This window comes from Lepidochelys olivacea, assembly GCF_965140295.1.
Source record: "Lepidochelys olivacea isolate rLepOli2 genome assembly, chromosome: 5".
In the NCBI taxonomy this organism is placed as follows: Eukaryota; Metazoa; Chordata; order Testudines; family Cheloniidae; genus Lepidochelys; species Lepidochelys olivacea.
In genome coordinates, this window is record NC_140415.1 from 26,452,256 (window position 1) to 26,475,230 (window position 22,975).

General features: G+C 42.1%; 1 protein-coding gene across 4 annotated transcripts in view; it reads left to right on the plus strand.

Moving 5' to 3' along the window:
- NIPBL (NIPBL cohesin loading factor) overlaps window positions 1–22,975 on the plus strand; it is a 294,436-nt gene that overhangs the window by 107,440 nt on the left and 164,021 nt on the right. For all 4 annotated transcript variants that reach the window (XM_084629342.1, XM_084629343.1, XM_084629345.1 and 1 more), the window contains exons 2-4: window positions 11,575–11,716; window positions 13,843–14,008; window positions 15,963–16,093. In XM_084629342.1, the coding sequence (XP_084485468.1) occupies window positions 11,653–11,716; window positions 13,843–14,008; window positions 15,963–16,093 (361 nt within the window). In that variant the 5' untranslated portion in view covers window positions 11,575–11,652. The remainder of the gene's footprint in view (window positions 1–11,574; window positions 11,717–13,842; window positions 14,009–15,962; window positions 16,094–22,975) is intronic.

Here is a 22,975-nt window from a genome sequence, read left to right on the forward strand (position 1 = left end):
GTGGCAGGCACTGGTGAAGCATCTAGGTTAATAATGTCTGCCTCTGATACTTACAGCTTTTCTAGCCTCCAGTAGAGTGAAAATTTACAGATTTTCAGTGTGTTTTTGCTTCAGTGCATGTTTATAAGGTTCCCAATAATAGAAGGGGAAACTGACAAAGCTCCAGTGAGTTTTCAGATATCTGCAGTTTGGGAAAGCAAGAGACACCAGGAGATATCTGCAGATTTTGGAAGACAGCATTCTATTATTTTACACTTAGTTCAAATTTGAAAAGTCATCTTTGCCTACTAACTTAATTGTTGTAATGAAAGCTTAGATTTTGAAACAGTTGGTAGCATTTGTCTGGAAAAAGTTTCCTATTTATTGTGGACAAGGGAATTTTTCAAGACAGCTATTGTAGAACTAAGTAACTGCTAAAATGGTGTGCAAAGTGGCATCCAGTTCAAGTAAAGAACCTCGAATAGCATTTGAGTTTTTGAAGATTGTAGTGTCCTGGTTAAAGAAAACCAAACCATATCTGTGTGCACCAGTTTCCTTTACTAAGTTTCTGTACCTCTGTAGCATTGTATTTGTAATAAACAGTTGTAATTCAGTGGTAGGAAAGATGAGATGGTGGCAGGTGCAGTAAAGGAAGTTAAGTGGCTGTCAGTTCTGTTTAACCTCAGTGTTAGTATTTTTCAAAAAATTCCATGCACTGTGCTTGAGAAACTTTATTACAATGAAAATTGCTTTAAGTAAACTTTAGCTATAATATGAAATTTCTTTAAGAATGGAGAAAAACACCGTACCATGCCATTTCCTTATGTTACTCAAATTTGTGAATTCATACTAGACAACCACAATATCTGATACAATAGTTGCTACTGCAAATGATAGTGAGGGCATGCATAAAAGTTGATCATTGAGAAAATGACTGAAGTGGAGTTTGGCAGGCTTAGGTGTATATACAATACACGAAAAAATGTTTCCAAAATGTAATAAAAGCCATGCAAATCGTATTTTGAACATCTTCAATAGACCACATAAAATGTACACATTTCATTCAAGTTACAGTGGCGGAGGTTTAGGTTGGATATTAGGAAAAACTTTTTCACTAGGAGGGTGGTGAAACACTGGAATGCGTTACCTAGGGAGGTGGTAGAATCTCCTTCCTTAGAAGTTTTTAAGGTCAGGCTTGACAAAGCCCTGGCTGGGATGATTTAGTTGGGGATTGGTCCTGCTTTGAGCAGGGGGTTGGACTAGATGACCTCCTGAGGTCCTTTCCAACCCTGATATTCTATGATTCTATGATTCATTCTATTTTAATAATTATTTTACAAGACACATTTTTAAAATGTCTTGTTGGTTTTAAAATCCCCATGTTCTCTTCCTAATAGGAGACATGCAAAAGGTCGTAGTTATCCAAGTAAACAAAGATGCATTAAAATCAGTGGAGTTTTATATAGTATTCGCTGCATTCCCTTTACATATAATGTAATTGGGACTTGGAAAATTGCCATGTGACAAGCCAGAAGCTGATGCAAAATATGGGATCTTGCAGTGTGGGTTCTGTTGAGAAACCCAAGGCACACACTTCTCTCCCAATCACTGTAAGTGGGCTCCTGTGTTGCGCTTCTCACCAGGGAGGGAATTCTTCCTGGATCTTGATGGAAAGCTCCAATCTTTGTATCAGACTTGATTAGTAAATACTGGGTAACCTCCTTCCACCTCTTTTTCCAACCTCTCCCTAAGTGAGGACTTTGCGGGGCAGGTAAGATTACACTCTACTTTTCTTGCTATTTTTTCTCCTCATTCTTTGTGTATGTCTGAATGTAGGTTTCTTTCTTTCACAGATGTGTCGGTAGCCCCTCTCCTATATGTGTATTTTTTGTTTAGGTTTGTTTCAATCTCTTTTCCCTAACCCTTTTGTCACCTGTAGGAATGGATTATATTGTGCCTTCGTTGTTGCTTCTGGGAAGGGTAGATTGAAACTGGTGTAATCCTTGTAAATATTATAGGCTTCTCAGTTGAAGCTAGAATTATTCCATGAGATTCTTCATTTGATTAGGTTTTTCAATGTTAGATATCACAGTGATATCTAAGCACTATTGTATTTTGTTGCTGCTGAATCTTTACAGTGAGTGAAACTTGAGTGGGCAAGCACTTTTTTCAATAATTTAATTTAATGAATATTAAACATTGGCTGCATCTTCGAGGAGTATCCCTGTGGGTGCCCCACTTTAGGTGAATCTGTGCCCCTGCTCTTGTAATTGGAGATTTTTAGTAGCAGTGCCTGGTTCATCACACACGCGTCTCACGCAGCTTCAGGTGGTTACATGGTGCTGTGTGTCCAAACCCTCACCCCCCCCACCCCCGTTCCTTCTCTACTGCCTTCGGCTTGAGATGGAGCACTTAGCAGTGCCTCTGCACTTCAGATTTATCTGGTTTTAACTTTAGAATACCACTAGTTAGTTAATAGTTAGTCAATAGTTATCAGAGTAACAGCCGTGTTAGTCTGTATTCGCAAAAAGAAAAGTAGTACTTGTGGCACCTTAATGACTAACCAAAAAAAAGGAGGGGGAAAACCTGTATTTGTGCTGGAAATGGCCCACCTTGATTTTCATACACATTGTGAGGAGAGTGGTCACTTTGGATAAGCTATTACCAGCAGGAGAGTGAGTTTGTGTGTGTGGTTTTTGGAGGGGGGTGGAGGGGTGAGAAAACCTGGATTTGTGCTGGAAATGGCCCACCTTGATTATCATACACATTTTAAAGAGAGTGGTCACTTTGGATGGGCTATTACCAGCAGGAGAGTGAGTTTGTGTGTGTGTGTGGGGGGGGGGGGGGGCGGAGGGTGAGAAAACCTGGATTTGTGCTGGAAATGGCCCAACTTGATGATCACTTTAGATAAGCTATTACCAGCAGGACAGTGGAGTGGGAGGAGGTATTGTTTCATGGTCTCTGTGTGTATATAATGTCTTCTGCAGTTTCCAAGGTATGCATCCGATGAAGTGAGCTGTAGCTCATGAAAGCTCATGCTCAAATAAATTGGTTAGTCTCTAAGGTGCCACAAGTACTCCTTTTCTTTTAGTCAATAGTTAGTTACTCTTCCCTGTTCATTTTCTTTTTTTAAAAAAAAAACACCCCCACCCCACCCCACAGATTTCTGTGGTTTGTAGCCAGCCACAAACACTATCAATTCATGGTCCTCCCCTTCGGTCTGTCAACAGCCCCCCGAGTGTTCACCAAGTGTATGTCAGTCATAGCAGCCTTCCTCCGCAGGAGGTAGGTGCAGGTATATCCCTATCTCGACGAATGGCTACTCAGGTGGTGTACCGGGGAGCAGGTGGAGTCTCAAATCCAACTAGTCAGAGCTACTTTTGAGAGGTTGGGGGAACTTTTCAGTGTGAACAAGTCAACCTTGTCGCCAATTCAAAGAATAGAATTCATTGGTTCGGTGCTGGACTCTGTGCAGGCAAGGGTGCTCCTACCAGAGACCCCATTTCAGACCATGACAGACATTATCCAAAGCCTCAGGCAGTACCCGACCACTACCGCTAGGGGTTGCCTGAGTCTCCTTGGCCACATGGTAGCCTGCACTTACGTGGTCCAGCATGCCAGACTGATGTTCCTACCACTTCAAGCATGGCTTGTGTCTGTATACTACCCGAGGTGTGACACCTGGAATCTGTGGTCATGGTGCCAGACCAAGTACTCAAGTTCCTCCAGTGGTGGCTCGACCCTCACACAGTGTGCAAGGGAATCCCCTTCAACAGCCCCCCGCCCTCTTTGTCCCTAGTAACAGACATATCAGCTCTGGGTTGGGGAGGGGGGTGCATCTGGGAGATCTCCAGGCGCAAGGATTATGGTCACAGGACAAGCTCTCCTTGCATATCAGTATCAGAGAGCTCGGAGCAATGTGGTTAGTGTGCCAAACTTTCCTATCCTGGCTCCAAGGCCAGTGTGTGTGGGTAACGACAGGCCATATTTTACATCAACAAGCAAGGTGGAGCCTGATCTTCCCCCCTATATCCAGAGGGCCTTCAGCTATGGGAGTTCTGCATAGCCCACTCCATTCACTGGAGGTGTTCTATCTCCCAGGTGTACAGAATGAACTAGCAGACCACCTCAGCAGATCGTCTCACAATCAGAAGTGGGCCATCTGTCCGGATGTCATATATTCCATCTTCCAAAAGTCGGGTTTTTCCCAGGTCGATCTGTTTGTCACCCGGAGTAACAGGAGGTGCCCAATGTTCTGCTTCTTTCAGAAACACAGCCCAGGTTTGATTTCGGATTAGTTCCTGCTTCCCTGGGCAGACTGTCTCATGTATGCCTTTCCACCATTTCCACTTGTGCACAGTGGAATGAAAATCTGCAGAGACAGAGTGAAAGTAATTCTGCTGGCCCTGGCTTGGCCCTGCCAACATTGGTACACCACGCTTCTATACCCCAATCTGATCACACAAGACCATGGTCGCCTTCACCACCCCGACCTCCATTCCCTCCATCTCACGACTTGGAAGCTTTATGGCTAAACCCAATGGAGCTCCTGTGCTCAGAACCAGTGAGAAAGGTCCTGCTCGGCAGCAGAAAACCATCCACCAGGGTCACTCATCTGGCCAAGTGGAAGAGGTTCACTTGCTTGTATGCCCCACATCACACTCTTCCACTCCAGTCATCTATACTACTCATCCTGGAGTACCTTCTGCCAACAAGGCCTGGCAGTGTCATGCATCAAGATACACCTTGCTGCTATCTCGGCCTTCCATCTGGGCACGTCTGGATGCTCCATATTCGCTAACCCTATGGTAGGACGTTTCCTTAAGGGTCTAGCATGGCTATATCCTCAGGTTAGACAGCCTCTTCTGGCATGCAGTCTTAACATGGTCCTCTCCAGATTAATGGGACCCCCATTCAAACCGCTGGCAACTTGCTCCCTTCTCTACCTGTCATGGAAGATAGCCTTTCTGGTTGCCATCACATCAGCCAGGAGGGTGTAAGAGTTAAAGGCCCTTACTTCTGACCCACCCTACATGGTGTTCCACAAAAGGTGCAACTCAGACCTAACCTGGCCTTTCTCCCTAAAGTAGTGTCACAAATCCATACTAGCCAAGATATTTTTCTACCTGTTTTCTATCCCAAGCCACACAACAGTACCAAGAGCAAAGGCTGCCCTCATTGAATGTTCAGCGGGCATTAGCATTCTACATTGAGTGCACAGAGCCATTCAGGAGGTCGAACCAGCTGTTCGTGGCAGTGGCAGGCTGCATGAAAGGACTCCCGATCTCATCTCAAAGATTATCTTCCTGGATCACGGCCTGTATCCGCACATGTTATGAGCTGGCCAAGGTCCCAGCCCCACCTCTTAAGGCTCATTCCACAAGGGCACAGGCCTTGTCAGCTGCGTTCCTGGCCTAGGTCCCGATACAGGAAATCTGTAGGGCAGCTACTTGGTCCCTTGGTCCATACATTCACCTCTCACTATGCCATCACACAGCACCCTATAGATGATGCAGCTTTCGGCAGAGCAGTGCTCCAATCAGCGATTCCTTAACTCCGACCCCACCTCCGGGATAGAGCTTGGGAGTCACCTGTTTGGAATCAGCATGAACAAGCACTCGAAGAAGAAAAAAACAGTTACTCACCTTGTAACTGTTGTTCTTCGAGATGCGTTGTTCATGTCCATTCCAATACCCACCCTCCTACTCCTCTGTTAGAGTAGCCAGCAAAAAGGAACTGAGGAGGGGCCAGGTTGGCAGGGTCATATATTGAGCACCATGAAGGAGCCACTCCAGGGGGATTGACAGCTGACCTGACAGGAGCTGCTGGGGAAAAAATTTCTGGGAACTGTGCACGCAGCGTGTGCACACTTGATTGGAATGGACGTGAACAACACATCTCAAAGAACAACAGTTACAACAAGTTGAGTAACCATTTTTTCCGACCTCCCCTTTCGGAAATCCTCCAATAAGTAGCATTCCCTGACTTGACAGACCCCATCAGTACCGACAGCAGTGAGACCTTCCACCCGTGAGATAACGGGACCATCTGGTACCGTGGGTACAGCGCAAGCAAAAGATCCTAAATGGGCTGACTCGGAAAAGGCAGTAAAGGGAGACCTACAGTCCCTGCCTTGGCGCTGCCAGAACCGTTCAAACATGCAGCATCGAGCAGCTCAGCAATGCTACAGGCTACAGCACCACCTTCTGCCTCTGTAGCGCATAGTGCATGACCGTCTGCACCAACAACCACATCAAAGACATTGGTACTGCTGACAATTCCTTCTTCAGTACTGATGTGCTCGGTACTGCAACAATTTCTCCTCCACAAAGATTTTCTGGTCTCCTTGGTACCAACCTCACTCCAGCAAGCTTGGTACTGAGCCCATCTTACTTCATCACCCAGATAAGCTCCCCCTTTATCTAGTGATGAGGATGAAGGAGAAATCTACTCCTCCTATTACTCCTCACCTATCCACAGAACTACTGGGCCAGGTCCACCAGAACACTGTAAATATCACCCAGGACCCAAAACTCAAGGCTGGTACAGGGACTCCTGTCATTTCCCATGTCATTTCCACCACAGTGGCTTTACTGGGACCCATGGACAGCATACCGTCAACAATACCCTAAGCCTCCCAGTGCACCCAGAGTGAGGTTGAGGCATTCTCCTTCACCCTCTCTACCTGGACCCTCTGAACTTCCAGAAGAGGCAGTCAAGGAATTAGAGGAAACTTTGGACCAGGGAACCTGCACCATCTTCCAACTTTTCTTTCTCTTCCCCGGATGAAGCTGTTGTGCCCACATCATGGGATATGATTTTAAACAGTTGCAGGAACTATTTAAGAGGATTGCAGATTCTCTGGAGAGACTGCTGGAGGAAGTGATGGAAGCCCAACATAAATTGCAAGATCTCCTCCAGACTTCAACGTCCTTCAAGATTGCTCTACCAATAAATGAGGCTCTCATGAACCCAGCCAAGATAATATGGCAGACACTGGCAACAATCACACCCACCTGCAAAAGGGCGGATAAAAATCATCATCTCACTTCCAAGGGAGTAGAATTTTTGTTCTCACATCGCACACCAAACTCCCTTGTGGTAAAGGCTGTGTATGAAAGGGGAAGACCACAATCATCCCATGTGACAGGGACTAGAATAGGTTAGACCTTTGTGGATGAAAGGTCTACTTGTCAGTGACCCTATAATTTAGGATGGGCGATTACAAGACATTAATGGCCAAATATAATTGCACAAATTTATTCAAAAGTATCTGAATTTACTGATTTTTCTATTTGCGGATAAAAAAGAGCAATTCAAAGCAGCTATCTTGGAGGGCCACATTCTTGCTCAAACAGCCTTATCAGCCTCACTGTACTCATCAGACACGGTGGCATGTTCCATTGCCACGGCTGTGGTAATGCAGCAAGCTTCCTGGCTCCACTTCTCTGGATTCCCCAAAGAAGCACAATCTACAGTTGATTGAGGGCACAAAGCTGTTCACATCCAAGATGGATGAGTCACTTCATAAATTAAAGAACTCCAGGGCGGCTCTCAGATCCGTGGGCATTTATACACCTTTCCGAAAGAAAAAACAAAGGAAGTATTTCTTGGCACAAAGAACAAGAGCCGTACCCTACATCCAATCTCAGAGGCAGTATGACCGGCAGAGGCAGGGACCCACTAGAAGGAGATCACTCGCTTCTCAGCTCTCGATGTATCAACAACCTCCCGCAAACAACAATTTTTAGGGTTTGGTTGAGGACCCGAGATACTTCCCACAATTTCAATTGCTGGAACCATCCACAACCACTCATCCGTTTGAGACCATCTGACCCCATTCCACCCAGTTTGGCTGACCATCACGTCAAACAAATGGGTCGCAGAAATCATTGAGACTGATTATTCCATCCAATTTACCTCCCTCTTGAGGGACCTTTCTCACAAACACCTACTATAATAGGAGGTAAACCATCTCATACACCTGGGCGCAGTAGAACCAGTACCAACACAACACAGAGGGAAGGGTTTCTACTTCCACTGTTTTCTAATTTGTTATTTTCAGCAACACTACAACCCCCCACCACCACTACAACACTGGGAACCCGCACACACTCCACCAGAGCACGCTCTACATGGATAGCCTTCCTCAGCAATGTGCCAGTTATGGACATCTGCAGAGCAGCAACCTGGGCGTCAGCCCATATGTTCATACAGCATTATGCCATAGAGCAGCACTCATCATTTGATGCTCTATTCGGACTTACGGTTTTTATCATCCACTCTGAAGCCCTTCCCTTCTCTTCCACTGAGGGGCACTGCTCTACAGTCATATAAAGTGGAGTGCCTTCAGGACACTCCTTGAAGAAGAAAAGAAGCTTATTCACCCTGTGCAGTAATTGAGGTTCTTCAAGATAGTTGTCCCTGTGGGAGCTCCACTACCCTCTCTCTTCCCCTTTACTACGGAGTTTTTTCACTCTCGAGACTGCAGTAGAGAAGGAACTGAGGAGGTGGTGGATTGGTCTCACAGTGCTATGTAACTGCCTGAGGCAGTGCGAGATGGGGATAGCACTGCGATCCAACCAGGCACCACTACTAAAAATTTCCAATTACAAGCAGAGGGGTACAGATTCACCTAAAGTGGAGCACCTACAGGGACAGCCGCCTCCAAGAACCTCAGTTACAGCACAGGGTGATTAACCTTCTCTTCTTTCATACTTAATAGACTTAGCTGTTTTATATGTAACTTTTAAAGTATAGTCTTTAAATTTTAGTATTTATTTGTTCCACCCTCTTAAGGGAGACCTGCAGAGTTTTAATAATGGGCTTGTGCCCTTTTACAATACAGGAGAAGGTCTCAAATGTTCGAGGGTTGGGGAGGGTTCGAGGGTTGTTCGAGGGTTGACTCTATTTATTTATTTATTTATTGTTTGATTGATTGATTGAAATTCAGGGCTTGTTAACTTGAAGACTCTAGAGAAGTAGTGATATGGTGGCATTGCAAGTGTCAAAGTTATATTTGAGCAGTTGAGAAGGAAAGGGATTTTTGGTCACTTTTTTAAACTTTATTTTTGTTTTTATAAACACTTTTTAAAAAATTTCAATAAACGAATAACATTTGTATAAAAAGAAGTCTTAGTTAAAATATTCATGTTCCCAATAAACATTCCAGAGACCTCTTCAAATTCCTTCAGCAAAACTAGGACAAACCAGAGTTGACAACCTTGGTGAGTATGAAACCATCAGTAAAAAATCCCAATCTTTTCTAGGCTGCTTTGTATACATTGTAAAGAACTAGAAAAGTCCAGAATGGTAGTTTTTAATAAATTCTTGGCTCCACATCAGATGTATTCAATTTACCAACAAAAAGATTGTTTATTTTCTAATTGCAAGTCCTTCAACTCAATCTGGGATCTGAGAGTCAAGCTGGAATCTGTCCTTCTAATGTATCCAGATTATGCTCTTGTCTCTAGTGGAACTGTAAAGTTGTAACTCCTTGGAACTCAGGCAATTCAGTTGTTATAAGAGGAGTAGACTCCAACTCTCCCCTGTCATAACTATGATGGCTCTGTGTAGCTCGTGTGCATGAACCATCGAGAACCCTTTCATTCAGGGGTTCTCAAATTGGGGGTTGGGACCCCTTAGTGGGTCATGAGGTTATTATGTGGAGTGTCATGAGCTGTCAGCCTCCACCCCAAACCCCACTTTGCCTCCAGCATTTATAATGGTGTTAAATGTATTAAAAAGTGTTTTTAATTTTTAAGGGGGGGGTCACATTCTGAGGCTTGCTATGTGAAAGGAGTCACTAGTACAAAAGTTTGGGAACCACTGATTTAGTTAATAAGGACTGGTCTAAACACAAAAGTTGTACGGCTTTAACTATACTGTATAGTTAAAGTGAAATAATATCCCTACTATGGGTACAGCTAGACTGCTATAAAGGGCCTATATTGGTATAAGTTATTCCTGTACAAGAAGGGGAATAAGATATACCAGTATAAGACACCTTTATACAGATATAATTGTGTTTATACTATTGTTTGTACTAGTATAACTATTTCAATTAAAAAAAAAAAATCACAACCCTAACTGAAACCGTTATACCAGCATAAAAACTGTATAGACTAGGCCTGAAACAAGCAGATGTAACTGGGTACATGTGAGTAAGAAGGTGCCACTTTTATATAATTACTTTTCATTGGAGAACTACATTTCAAACAGACTATTTAATCCAGATGTCAGTTGTAACATCGAGTTGCAGGTTCTGTTTTTGGGGTGGTTTATATGTAAATATTGACAAACTTGAATGCTTAGGGTTGCTGCTGTTATAAAGAATTCACTGCATTGATAAACAGCTTAACAGTGATTTTTTTAAGTGTAAACTGGACTAGTGTTCTTTAGTGCTGGATTGATATCTCTGAAGATGGTTTCTATTAATTTATAAAATACGCAGAGAGAGAGAGAGAGTGTGTGTGTGTACAGGCTTCCCCCGCTATCCTGCAAAATGCCTGAACCCAGACCTGAAGGCACTATTTCTAGAGCTATGAGTATAGCTTACTTTCCATTCCCAGTGAATCTTTGGGGTCTATGCTTATATTGTCAAGAGATGTCTAGAGTGATGGTTTGGGGTTTTTTGTTTTACTTCAAACTAGTGGACACCTTTCTACAACCTCATCTGTGACAACTAACTCATTTCATGTAAGGCTCCAAACAGCATTCAGGTGATAACTTTCAGTATTTACCAATCTGAATTAGATTTGATGCAGTGAGCTAGAAGTGAAAGATTTTACTAATCCATTGAGCTATCCTCCTAATGTTACCAAATATAATTGTATAGAAGTTCCTTAGACATTACCACAGATCTGCCAAGGAGAAGTTTTCAACTTAAAGAGAATATGTGCATTCGCAGAACAGTGTTTAGGCCTGAACTTTTCATTTGTAATTACATTAAGGTGCTATATCTGCCCTTGGTTCCCCTGCTAATTTAGTAGTTATACATCACACTTTCCTGTTTTGTGATGTTGCTTTACCCTGTTATTGTCTGGAAGATCCGCACAGATTGAAAACTGACTATACAGGGTAAATACTTAAACTAACTAGGCATAAAGTGCTGTCAAGTGCAAAGTGAACAGATTTTTTTTTTTTCACTGATCTTTCAATTACAGTAATCTTAGGTCATTTGTTCACAAGATCAGGTATAACAGTTTTTATGCATCAAATGTTTGATACTTAAAAGAATATCGGTGAATGAAATATTGACAATTTGCTTGCTAGTGTATAAATTGAGCAGCAGTTTCCTTTGTAATAAAATCCTTAGGAGAAGCATGCCTTTTTGATCACTGTTCTGTCATTTGAATAAGCTCACATGTTAATTGTTGAAGCCAATATTGATGAGATTCATTTGTGGCTTCCTACCCTTTATACCACTGTTTCTTTACTGTTTATTAATAAAATTGTTCTTTGTGAAATAGACAAGTGCACGAAGGATGATATAAACTGTTCATGCTTCATTGTAACTTGGTAATCCTTTTGAATTCCAAGTAGCTTTAAGCAAATTGAATTTTTGCTTATTTGGTTTTTGTTTGCTTTTTGTAGTGCTTGGGAGATGGAAAGAAATGGTAGCTGGCACCTGAACTAAAACATCTGTGTAGGCACCCATCCCAGAGCTTCAGGATGAATGGGGATATGCCTCATGTTCCCATCACTACTCTTGCAGGGATTGCTAGTCTCACAGACCGTAAGTACTTTTTTATTTAGTTTTTTGTCATATTTTTTCTACATTTTTGTTCAGTATTTTTAGTTTATTTTAAAACCTAAATGTGTTTAAAATTAAATTTGAAATTATGATAAACTATGTTAAGTTTACTAGAGTAAATTTTTAAAAATAAATTAGATATGCTGAAATTGAGATGAGAATAAATCCTATAAATGGATAATGAAGTGAACTTGAAACTTACATCAAATAAGCACTGCACCCATATGTTATATCTTTTAGCGAAAGATTTAAGTACTCTAACAATAATGGAAAATGTTGTTGAAATTATGAAAAGCTTCTGGTTTTGCTTCAACTTCGCTGAAGAGACACAGGATCAAAACTAATTCTCCCCAAAGATGCATGATGGAATTCAGTGGTTGATTATTTTGAGCTGTTAATTAAAAACTGGAAATTTGAGAAGAATATCATGACAAAATAGATGGACTATCATAGCCCAAGTAGTCAATGTTGGACTAAAGAGAAACACAGAAGCTATGCTGAATATTCTGAAACCTATTTCCATAGCTTTGGACAAAGTGCAAAAAAATAGCTGTTCTATTGCTGATGCTGTTGAAATTTGGAAAGAAATTCCAAGGAACACCGCAGAAGAAAATATCCAATAGCAGAGTTAAATTGAATGCTGTGAAGAAGCAGATGGATCAAAATTCACCCTACCTCATTTTCTTGCCAATATTCTCAATAGAGAAAGTGCCAGAGTATAGATGCCCAACTACTGAACTGGAAGATGCTGCTATGACATGAACATCTAATAATCATCCATCAGTCATGCCAACCATAATAAATTTCAGGGCTGGAGGTGAACCATTCAAGCAGTACATGTTTGCTGTTGAAGTGTTACAGAAAGTTAAACAATTGAACCGTGGAAGTCACTGGCTGACCACCTGGAACCAGAGTTTGTTGAAGTGCTAAACCGGCTTCTGATGGCAGTATCCTTTTCTGCACATGCAGACAGAATTTTTCTTCATTTGGTCTAGTTTGTTCAAAGTTGAGACACCAATTGGAAATTAAAAAAGCAGGAAAGCTTGTTTTTCCTCTTCCAGTATATGAATAAAAATGAGGTGGGAGAGGAGGAGGTCCATTAATTCTAATAACTTCAAGAACATGGTGACTAGATGCTGTTTTTAATAAATGAGTTTATTTTAAATGGAAAATATGTTTTGATGGTCTTTTTAATTTATTCAGTGTATTTAAGATAGTTTATTTAACTAATAAAAAAGACACTGTGTTTGTGCATTTTTGATGGAATTCAAATTTCCATCCCAAACCAGCTTGATGCAAAATCATGAGTAAAAGATAAATTTGATAGAAAAAGATAAATACATTGCTTCTTAACATAAAATATGTGAAAATTGAAAATTTGAATAAAGGTATGTTAGGCTATATAATTGCAGAAATAACTCTGTATAGATATTTCATATCCTTCTGGTTAACAAAAAGTACCAAATTTAGTTCAAAGGCTACATTTAATTGCAAATTAATATTTTTTAGTGGTTGTATCAATCAGTGAAAAGGGACTGCCCTTTATGAAAATAACAAGTAGAAATACAAATCAAGATTAACATAATTGATTTAAATCAAGATTTCTTCAAATCACATTGATTTGAGATCAGTTCATCTTGGAAACAAGTAACATTGAACATTTGATCCATGCCACTGCAATTTGCAGATGGAACAAGAAATTTTAAGCAAAGGCTGTACACAATCATTGAATGATGTGCGACTGTATTGTTTTTTATTTTTTCTCCCTTTTTAATAGTTGATTCAGCTCCAAGGCTAAATTGTTCTAATATGTTAATGTGTTTTCTGATTTATTAGAAACAATTTTTTTGGAAAGAGAAAGCATTGTCAGATGATGTCTTTAGTTTAAAAAATAATCCTATAATGTAATCTGTGGAGTTGACCAAATTCAATTTTTTGGTTTAAAATATGATTCCAGATTTTCTTGATGTAAGGAGAAACTCAGAGATCTTCAATTTGTTTCAAACTTACTGTGTTTCTTTTTTAAGAATGTGAGAGAATAAACTGATGCAGGTCTATTGGTTAATTTTCAGTGGAATAATTTGAGTTACTTTTCTCTGCTAATGCAGTTTTGAACCAGCTGCCTCTTCCATCACCTTTACCTGCTACAACTACAAAAAGCCTGCTCTTTAATGGACGGATAGCAGAAGAGGTAAACTGCCTTCTGGCCTGCAGGGATGAAAATCTGGTTTCACAACTTGTACACAGCCTCAACCAGGTGTCTACAGATCACATGTATGTACTTTGCATTTCTTTATACCAAAGTGTCAGAATAACTTGTTTCTTCTTTGTGAGATTAAAATTAGCAAAAATAGGTATAAGAAGTGGTTTAATTTATTAAAATTGAAAATATGCAAGTACATTGTCAAGTTTGTGTACCGCAGTACCAATTTGTATTAGAACACCATTAAATAATTTTACCTAATCAAAGTGCAAGGTTACTGGACAATTACATATTAATAACTGTAGATTTTTCTCCAGATACGTTGTTACTTGCAATTTTATATGTTGTGGGTGTATCATTTGTATACTGTTTTTCATATCTCTTGTCAACAACTCCCCCTCATCCCTGGGTGCCCTAATGCCAAGTTTACTATCCCAGTTCCCCTCTTGGGCTTCTAAGTTGTTTCCTGCTTCAGTTATGCTCTTCCTTGGGACCTATTTATTTAAAAAATATCACGCAAGTAATCCATAATAAAAGTCCTAAAACATAGTCCATTTATAACCCCCCACTGCATATAGTCCTTAAAATCCCCCACCAACTAATGCATTGACATGGCACATACTACACTCCAGCATCTTCCCCCACCACTTTTCTTCAGTCCTATCCTGTCCTACAGAACATCTACCTAAGCCCTTCCAGTTGGCATATGACCCTACTCTTCCTAGTGGGCTCCCCCATGGTCTCTCTGCTGGGAATTCATCCTCACCAAGGGAGCATCCATCACTCCCCTTATTTTGTTCTCATCTCAGACAGGCTAATGGGTAAGCCCCTTTACTGTTTCCCTGCCTTCGCTCCTCTCTGGCCCTTGGCTCCAGTTGGCAAGTAAGCAGGCAACTCCCTCTGCTTCTGTGCCTTCAGCCCTCTGGCCTTGGCTCTCTAGCTTGGGAAGGCCAGCCAGCAAACCCCTCTGTTCTCCTGCTTTGAGCCTTTCCCTTGAGTCCTCCTCCAGCTTCTTTCAAGGACCTGCTCCTTCTCGGATTCTCCCTGATCCATTATAGCCCCAGGTGCTGCTCCCTACCCTCCACTTAATTGGCCAAATGGAGCACCTGTATTGGGACAAAGTAGCTCAACCTGCTTTGTTTATAGGGATCAGACACCCTGTAACATTCCTGTACTCTGGGCTGCATTCATTATTAGTCAATGATTGTACAGGAATTTGCATAATTGCGACACATTTATTTCTCTAACACTGCTATGAATATGCTTCTGTTTCTACTCTGGCTCTTATAATTCATCTGCTTTGATTGGCTCCTGTACTCAGAATTTTCAAACTGTTTTGTCAAGTATGCTTCTTGAGCTTTTTTTCTGTCTCGTGAATTGGCTTGTCTTCGGGGCTTTGCCCCCTACACTGCTTCCAAATGTTCTAGTAATTTACTATGGTTGAGTGTGAAGCCAATCCCCCAAGATAAACCAATATTTAAAAAAATCCCCCAAGGCTGGGGGGAGGGATTGTAAACATAGGAACATCTTAAAGAAAATTCTATAACTCCCATGGGTGGGTGACAAACGATCCTGTCCTGTCAAGGATATGGCAATTGCCGGATTAAACAGGAAGCATGCTTAAATTGTTAGCTCAAACCTGAGTGTGATAGAAGTGAGGTTTGATTGATTGATTTACACACACTTTTACACACACACCCTTACCCTTAAAATGACACTTCCTTGGTGGCTTTGGCATTAGTGCATTGTTCTGTGATGGAGAAGATGAGGCTCTGAGTGAACATGGGAAGTTGTATCATTAGTCTAACTGGTAATAGTGGGGAAATTATTAATATGAAGACAGATACAAATACTTTCCCTCCATTGTGCTGAAAAAAAGAATAAGAATCTCAAATTGAGAAGCAGAGGGACAACATTTTAGACGTCTTTCTATTTATTGTTGAGCAGGTCTGTGGCTTTTACCTGTAGCCTCCGATATTTTGAAAACATTCACTTTTTTTTGTTTGCTTATCTCTTCAATCCCAGAGAATTGAAAGATAACCTTGGCAGCGATGATCCAGAGGGAGATATACCAGTCTTGCTGCAGGCTGTCCTGGCAAGGAATCCTAATGTTTTCAGGGAGAAAAGCATGCAAAACAGATACGGGGTACAAAGTGGTGAGGATATGTTTCTACTAATTACATTTTATAGATTTAAAAAAAAAAGTTAAAGTCCTCAGAAATGTACATGGATCACAAATATGACAAATTCTGATCTTTGTGTTTTACCTTTGGGTAATGTCAGGATGCTGTGTGTCTTGGTTACTCCTTGGGGATAAGCAGGGACATTAGAAATCTAATGGGAAATTGGCAAAAATAAGGTTAGACTCCTGCAAATTAGTGGGATTTTGTTTGGCGGAGGGGAGAGGGATTTGGTATTCGTTTTTGTTTGTTTTTAAATGGCTTTGAATTTATCTTTGGCTCTTTTCTTACATTTGTCTTGTCTTATAGCAGTACAAGGTGCTAATGCACCAGTAAGATTGTTCACATGAACTGCAGCTATTCCAAATTTTATTGTTGCAGTGACAGCTTTCAGCATCTCAAACAGCAGGAACGTGGGTTAACTGAGACCCTCGCTTCCCAGTCCTGGTGACCTCCCAGTTGCTCATGGGGAGGACCCTGGGGAGAAAGCTGTTTGAGGGAATTGTGGAAATGGTTTATATCTAATACATAAAAATATATGGAAAGTGATAAAAATTTCTGCTGTCATATAGTGAGTAGCTGTTTTGAATCTAAGTTAATTTGTCCCTGGCTAAGAATTTTGCAAAGGAGGAACCAAGAGCTGATGAAGTTTTTGCAGATTTTGAGGGAAAAGTTATACTTAACTGTTGAATCATTGCAAGGGGAGACGCCTTTTGTGAAGCAAGTATGGTCATTCTTAACAAACTCGCTTAAAAACTGATGGCATTTAAAAAAATTATTAGGGAAGGAAGGTATTGGTAACAGCTCCATACAAAATATAAAACTTGGAAGGAGGAGTTACAAATAGTTTAGCAATGTAAAATATTTCAGGGAATCAGAGGGGAAGATGTAGCATGCTTAAACTGTCACAAAAGTTTAATTTTAATTTATACAGACTTCAAGATTTGTAGCAATTCTGCTGCATGGCATGTAAGCAAGCATTGAATCATATGTGTGTAGCCAGAGGGAGGAGCTGGAGAAGAGAGCAAAATTTTGAGAGGAATTAGGTATACTAGAGAAAAGCGTTTGGGGTATGAGGCAAAGCATGACCATATTGAATTGGTCAGCACAGATGGATTGGATTGCAAGTAGCAGATGGCAGGCCTAAAAGAGAACCAAGTCACTTCTACGTAGGCACTTCTACTCAGCTTTGTTCATTTGAATGATCCTGAATACATAATTGGCATGAAATAAAAAACAATGTCCTAGTGGATAGATAATTGGGAATAACTACCCCAAGATTTGGTTATATCCTACAGATCTGGAACACTTGAAAAATGTTTCTTCTTGGGGTAGTTTTAATCCATGAAATTATCCATCTAACAACCCTCATCTTGATTGAAATTGTTGCCTGTATAATGAAAAACATTTTAAATATGAAGACGACTTTCTGATCTGATCTGGACATAGTTGGGTTGCTATTTTAACCTTAAACTACTTGGTGCCAGATTTAAAAAAATGTAAGTTTGTGGAAGCATACTGTTAATTAAAACACACACACACCCAGGCCCCTCCCCTTACCCCCAGCTTCAAGAATCAGAGTAGGTGGACCTTAGAAAGTCTCATCCAACTCTCTCTCTGGTGGAGTACTAATGAGAGGTGAGACAAGATCAGCTAGGGTTTCTTTTCTTTGTGATCCAGACAGGTTTGTAAGCTCGAATATTTCGCTCTATTGCACAGACAATTCAATAGAGAAAATGACAAGGCACAAGTGGAGTTAGACACTCAACTCTCATTGGGTGTCTATCTCCTCTTTATGCCTTTTCAAGTCTCCTCCAGAGGTGGTAGAAACTTGAGTTATTAATATAAGGTTGGTGAGGGCAGCTGATGGAAGAATGCCAGTGAGGCAGTTAAACAATTATATGGAAACTGGGACAAAAACCTGTGTCTTAGTACAATATGTCAGGGCAGCAGGTGCCACCAGAAAACCGGGTCTTTACTGAATAAACTAGGATACTGTACATCACGCTGTCTGGAATGGCCCAGGCCTATGAGTGGCAGCCTCAGGGAAGACTGTCTAAAAGCAAGGCAGAAACCCCAAACATATTGTATGTTCTGTAATTAGATTTCATCAACCCAATGACAAATGTGAACTTCTAAAGCACTACTGCAGTCTTACCATGGAGTCACAGACAGTCCCCTTGGGCATTCCAGTCTATCTTGCCACCCAGACATGCTGAACTGTGTGGTAGATGGTCACTTTACACCAATAATGACAACAATATTCAGGTTACTCCCAGTCCCAAAGCACCAGTCACTTATTCCAGGTCAGTTGTACTCATATCTTAAACCAAAGACAATGCTTGTAGCCAATACTGTAATATACTAACTAAAGATTCATTAACTAAGAAAAGAAATGAGTTATTCACAAGATTAAAACAGGAAACATACACACACACGAATTAGTTTTAGATTTAAAAAGGTAATATAAGCTTCTAAAATAAGCAGCTCTGTATATCCTTCAGGGGTGCCCCATGCCAAGCAGCATGAGGATTTCTTGCTTATGTTTGTTAATCTTTGCCCCCTCAGAGTCCAGACATTATAAAGATCCCAGTTTCTCTTTGTCAGGGATTTTTATCTCTTCACCCCAGAATCCAAGCTGATGGGATATGTTCATGTGCAGGTCTCCTCTTCCTGGAGGGAGTGAGGAATGTAGTCAACAAGGTCTCTACCCTTTGATGCTACAGTTCCTCATTTGCCTTCAATGAGCCATCTTGTGTGCAGGATGAACACTTCACATTAATTAATGCTTCTTTTCCTGTTTAGTGAGTTACACGATTACACAGGTTTACAATGCAAACGCTCATAACTTTATACCATGCACAATAGAGGTTAAAAGTGAGATCTGTATATGCAGCATGCTACACTAATCATAATGTCTAGACACCAAACACATTCTTACAGCTCTTAATATTTATCTTAACAATACTAACATATAGGTAAGACAGACTTGTTTCCAGTTATGTTTTTGTCAGTGTTCAGTGAGGCCTGAGGCTTTGGCATGAGTTGGTACCTGGTGTGTCAGCATCACACTGTCTATCTTACGTGTTGGATTCTAGTGGGTACAGTAAAGAGAACAAGTGGAATTCCATAGACTTTGAAATCTACAAACAGTATTAGTTGTAAGAATAAGAGTTCAACTTAGAAATTAGGGTTGGAAGATTTCTTTTTACTTACGATTTTAATAATTATAAAAATGAAATTTAATATGTAGACAGATTTAGTCTTTCCTCACAAGGGAGTTGGCATTTCCTGATATTAAGTGATACAGTAGTGATGTTCAGTTGACAGTAAGTAGCTAAATAGATTTTTGGGGATTGCCAAAGTTTGTATGGCATTCAGCTAGTATTTAGGCTTTTGGCTGCAGTTGTCTGAGCTCAGATGTGGATTATTTCTTTACCCATTTGTTGTAGCTCTTTAGCCATTTTGCAAACTAATTTTGGTGATGTACTCCAGCAGTTCTCCACCAGGGGCCCCACGGCTGAAGCCCAGATCCCTGGTGCCCCCTGTGGAGCTGAAGCCAGGAGGTGCTGGACTGAATCCTGGAGCCCCAAGCCCTGGTGCTCCCTGTGGAGCAGGAGCCCTGGTGCTCCCTGTGGAGCAGAAGTCCTGAGCCCATGGGCAGAGTTGGGAACACGGAGGGATTTCCCTCTCACCCCCCCCAAACTGCAGCACAAGATCACAGCAGTCTCGGGAGCAGCTCCACACCTCTCTCTCTCCCCCCTCCCACCCAATCTCCTTTCCCTGCCCCCAGCCAGGTTGGAGCCAGGAAGCCGGAGATGGGCAGTGTGGAGCAGCTCCTGCTGTGGCTGGTGGCATGGAGCAGACAGCAGCACAGTTCCTTCTGGTCCTGCTGGTGCACCAGGCTGATGATGCTCCTCAGCTCCTAGCCCCTTTTGCTCCCTCAGAGGCAGCCGGTAAGAGCCCCCTGGCTGGGGAGACCCAGTTCCATGTCTGGCAGACCCCTCCGGGAACAGAGATTGCAGGGCAATCCTCCCAGCACACAGACCCTAATACCCCTCTCCCCACAACTTGAGGCTATGCCCTCCCTACACCCTAAGCTATGCCTGGATTGCACACAGTCCCTAGTATCCCTCTCCCTGCACCCTGAGCTACCCCCACCTGCACATAGCTCCTAGCCACTCCACTGATTGCACCCACAGCCACTACCTGTGTCCACACAGCCCCTAGCTACCCCCTCCCTGCAAGTTGAGCTACCCCCTGTCTGCACCACAGCCCCAAGCTATCCCTTCCCTGCATCCTAAGCTGTTTTCAAAGTTTTTGAGCCCCCCACCTTTGAGTTATAATTTTTGGTTGCACGTTGCCTTCCTTCCCCCTCCCCCCAATCCCTCCTGACAGGAAGGGTGGCCTGCTGCGGTGAGTCGGGTGGAGGTACCATTCCCTCCCTAGACCCCGCCATGTGGAGGTGGCTCGAGCCCCACTGGCCGTTGAAATAGAAATCAAACTACGGTCCAGGGCCCCTGCCCCGAGGCCCCCCACCCCTGCTGGACCCTAGAATTTTTAAAGTATGTCGCGGGGGCCTTAGAAAGGAAAAAGGTTGAGAACCCTGATGTACTCCATTATTTCTGGTTTATGTCGTGGGTTTTTCCGAGATATTTACTGTTAACAAGGTATATGAACAAACTGAATCACATCACCACACAGTCTGTTCGTAGTCCAACTTCTGTACAAAGGGCAACATGTGAAAAATTCTGCTGTAGAGCATTTCAACAGACCATGATCAAAATTCTGTATAGCTTCATGAGGTCACTCCTTCTTTGAGTCTAACTCAGTGGTTCCCAACTGGGGTTCGTAGAACGTTATAGGGGGTTTGCCAAAAAAATTTCACTCATGGAGGCCAGAGGACCCTGGGCATTGGAGGCAGCAGGTGAGACCCGGTTGCAGGGCAGACAGCCTGAGCCCCAGGGAGAGCGGGGGAGCCAGCAGCCCGAACCCCAGCACTCCGCACGAGGCTGGCAGCCCGAGCCCCAAGGATAGTGGGGCCGGGCAATTGGGGTTGGCAGCCTGAGCCCCAGCAGTCAGCAGGACCTTCAGCCCGAGCTCAGTGGAGCTCAGTTGACGGGGGCGATCAAGGGGGTCCAGCAGCAGGAGCCCCATGGATTGTGGAGTGCAAAGGAAATTTAAACTTAAATCCCTGGAAATAGTCATTTTTAGGAGGGGGTTCACGAGATTTCACAATTTAGTGCAAGAGGTTTGCAGGCTGTTAAAGTTTGGGAACCACTGGTCTAACTCTAGAGTATGGATTAACAAGGTTCCTCAGGGTTGAATTCTCATTTTAAATAACTAATTTCACATTCATAATAAGCAATGATTCTCCTTTCCATTACTACATTCTGACTGTTCAGTGAACTTATATGTTCAGGAAAGGTTTACAAGATTTTTTTTTTTTTTTTTTAAAGTGGTGTAGTAGATTCTCCGCAAACCCAGGAATCTCAATGTTAAACTTAAAAGAAATTCAAATATTTTTAGATATAGAAATGTACACCTAAGATTTAACTCCATCTTTTAGTAATGCAATGCGATAACAATAAAGCTATGATGGAGTTTTCAGTGTTTGTGGCCTCACACTAGATTTAACTGATTTTTAAAAATAGGGGGCTTTTTTACACATTTTCCTCTATCCCCCATGGTGTCAGTAGAGGGCATAGAATCACAGAATATCAGGGTTGAAAGGGACCTCAGGAGGTCATCTAGTCCAACCTCCTGCTCAAAGCAGGACCAATCCCCAACTAAATCATCCCAGTCAGGGCTTTGTCAAGCCTGACCTTAAAAACTTCTAAGGAAGGAGATTCCACCACCTCCCTAGGTAACTCATTCCAGTGTTTCACCACCCTCCTAGTGAAAAAGGGCAGCATTATGATCGTTTTGGATTCCTTAACTGTGCATTTCTATACATTAAAATATTTAGATTTCTTTTAAGTTTCACCTTAACTCAAATCCGGGTTTGTAATGCATAGTTTGGGGATAATTACTGAAATACTGTCAACAGCATCTCCATTTTAGCATAGCTTTTTCTTTGCATGCCCTTGGTTCTTCTTAGTGTGCTGCTCATGTTGATTCCATTCTAAATGTGTGTGTGCCCCTGTGTGTGGTGGTCAGAGATTTTTGCCTTAGCGGTATCCATAGGGCCAGCTGTAGCGCCCCCTTGAGTGCCACGCTCATGCTTTGGTATATCAGGCAATGCCGACTCTACACCTTCCCTGTTCCTTCTTACCACCTGTGGTGGTTGGTCAGAGCACCTTTCCTTGCATAGCAAGAGCTAGCAGTTTCGTCTCCTCTAACTTGAATCCTAACCTGGATTTGTGCTGGAAATGGCCCACCTGATGATCACTTTAGATAAGCTATTACCAGCTGGACAGTGGGGTGGGAGGAGGTATTTTTTCATATTCTCTGTGTATATATAAAGTCTGCTACAGTTTCCACGGCATGCATCCGATGAAGTGAGCTGTAGCTCACGAAAGCTCATGCTCAAATAAATTGGTTAGTCTCTAAGGTGCCACAAGTACTCCTTTTCTTTTTGAAGCCTTCGGGCCTTGTAAATAGTTTGTATATAGTAGTCAGTGTCAAGTAGCTGTTAAGTGTAGTTAGAAGTTAGAGTCCTACTTCACCTCAGATGGGGCATGGTCCCGGTCTCTGGGGCTTCAGCCATATGTGGACAATAATAGGCCTATGCCTGTAAGTGATCCCCTTGGCAACTGCCTCAAATGCTTGGGGGAATCACATGTGAAGGACAAATGTCATATTTGAAAATATTTTTAACCTAGGACTCAAAGCAGGATATTTGTTTGCGGGCTCTCC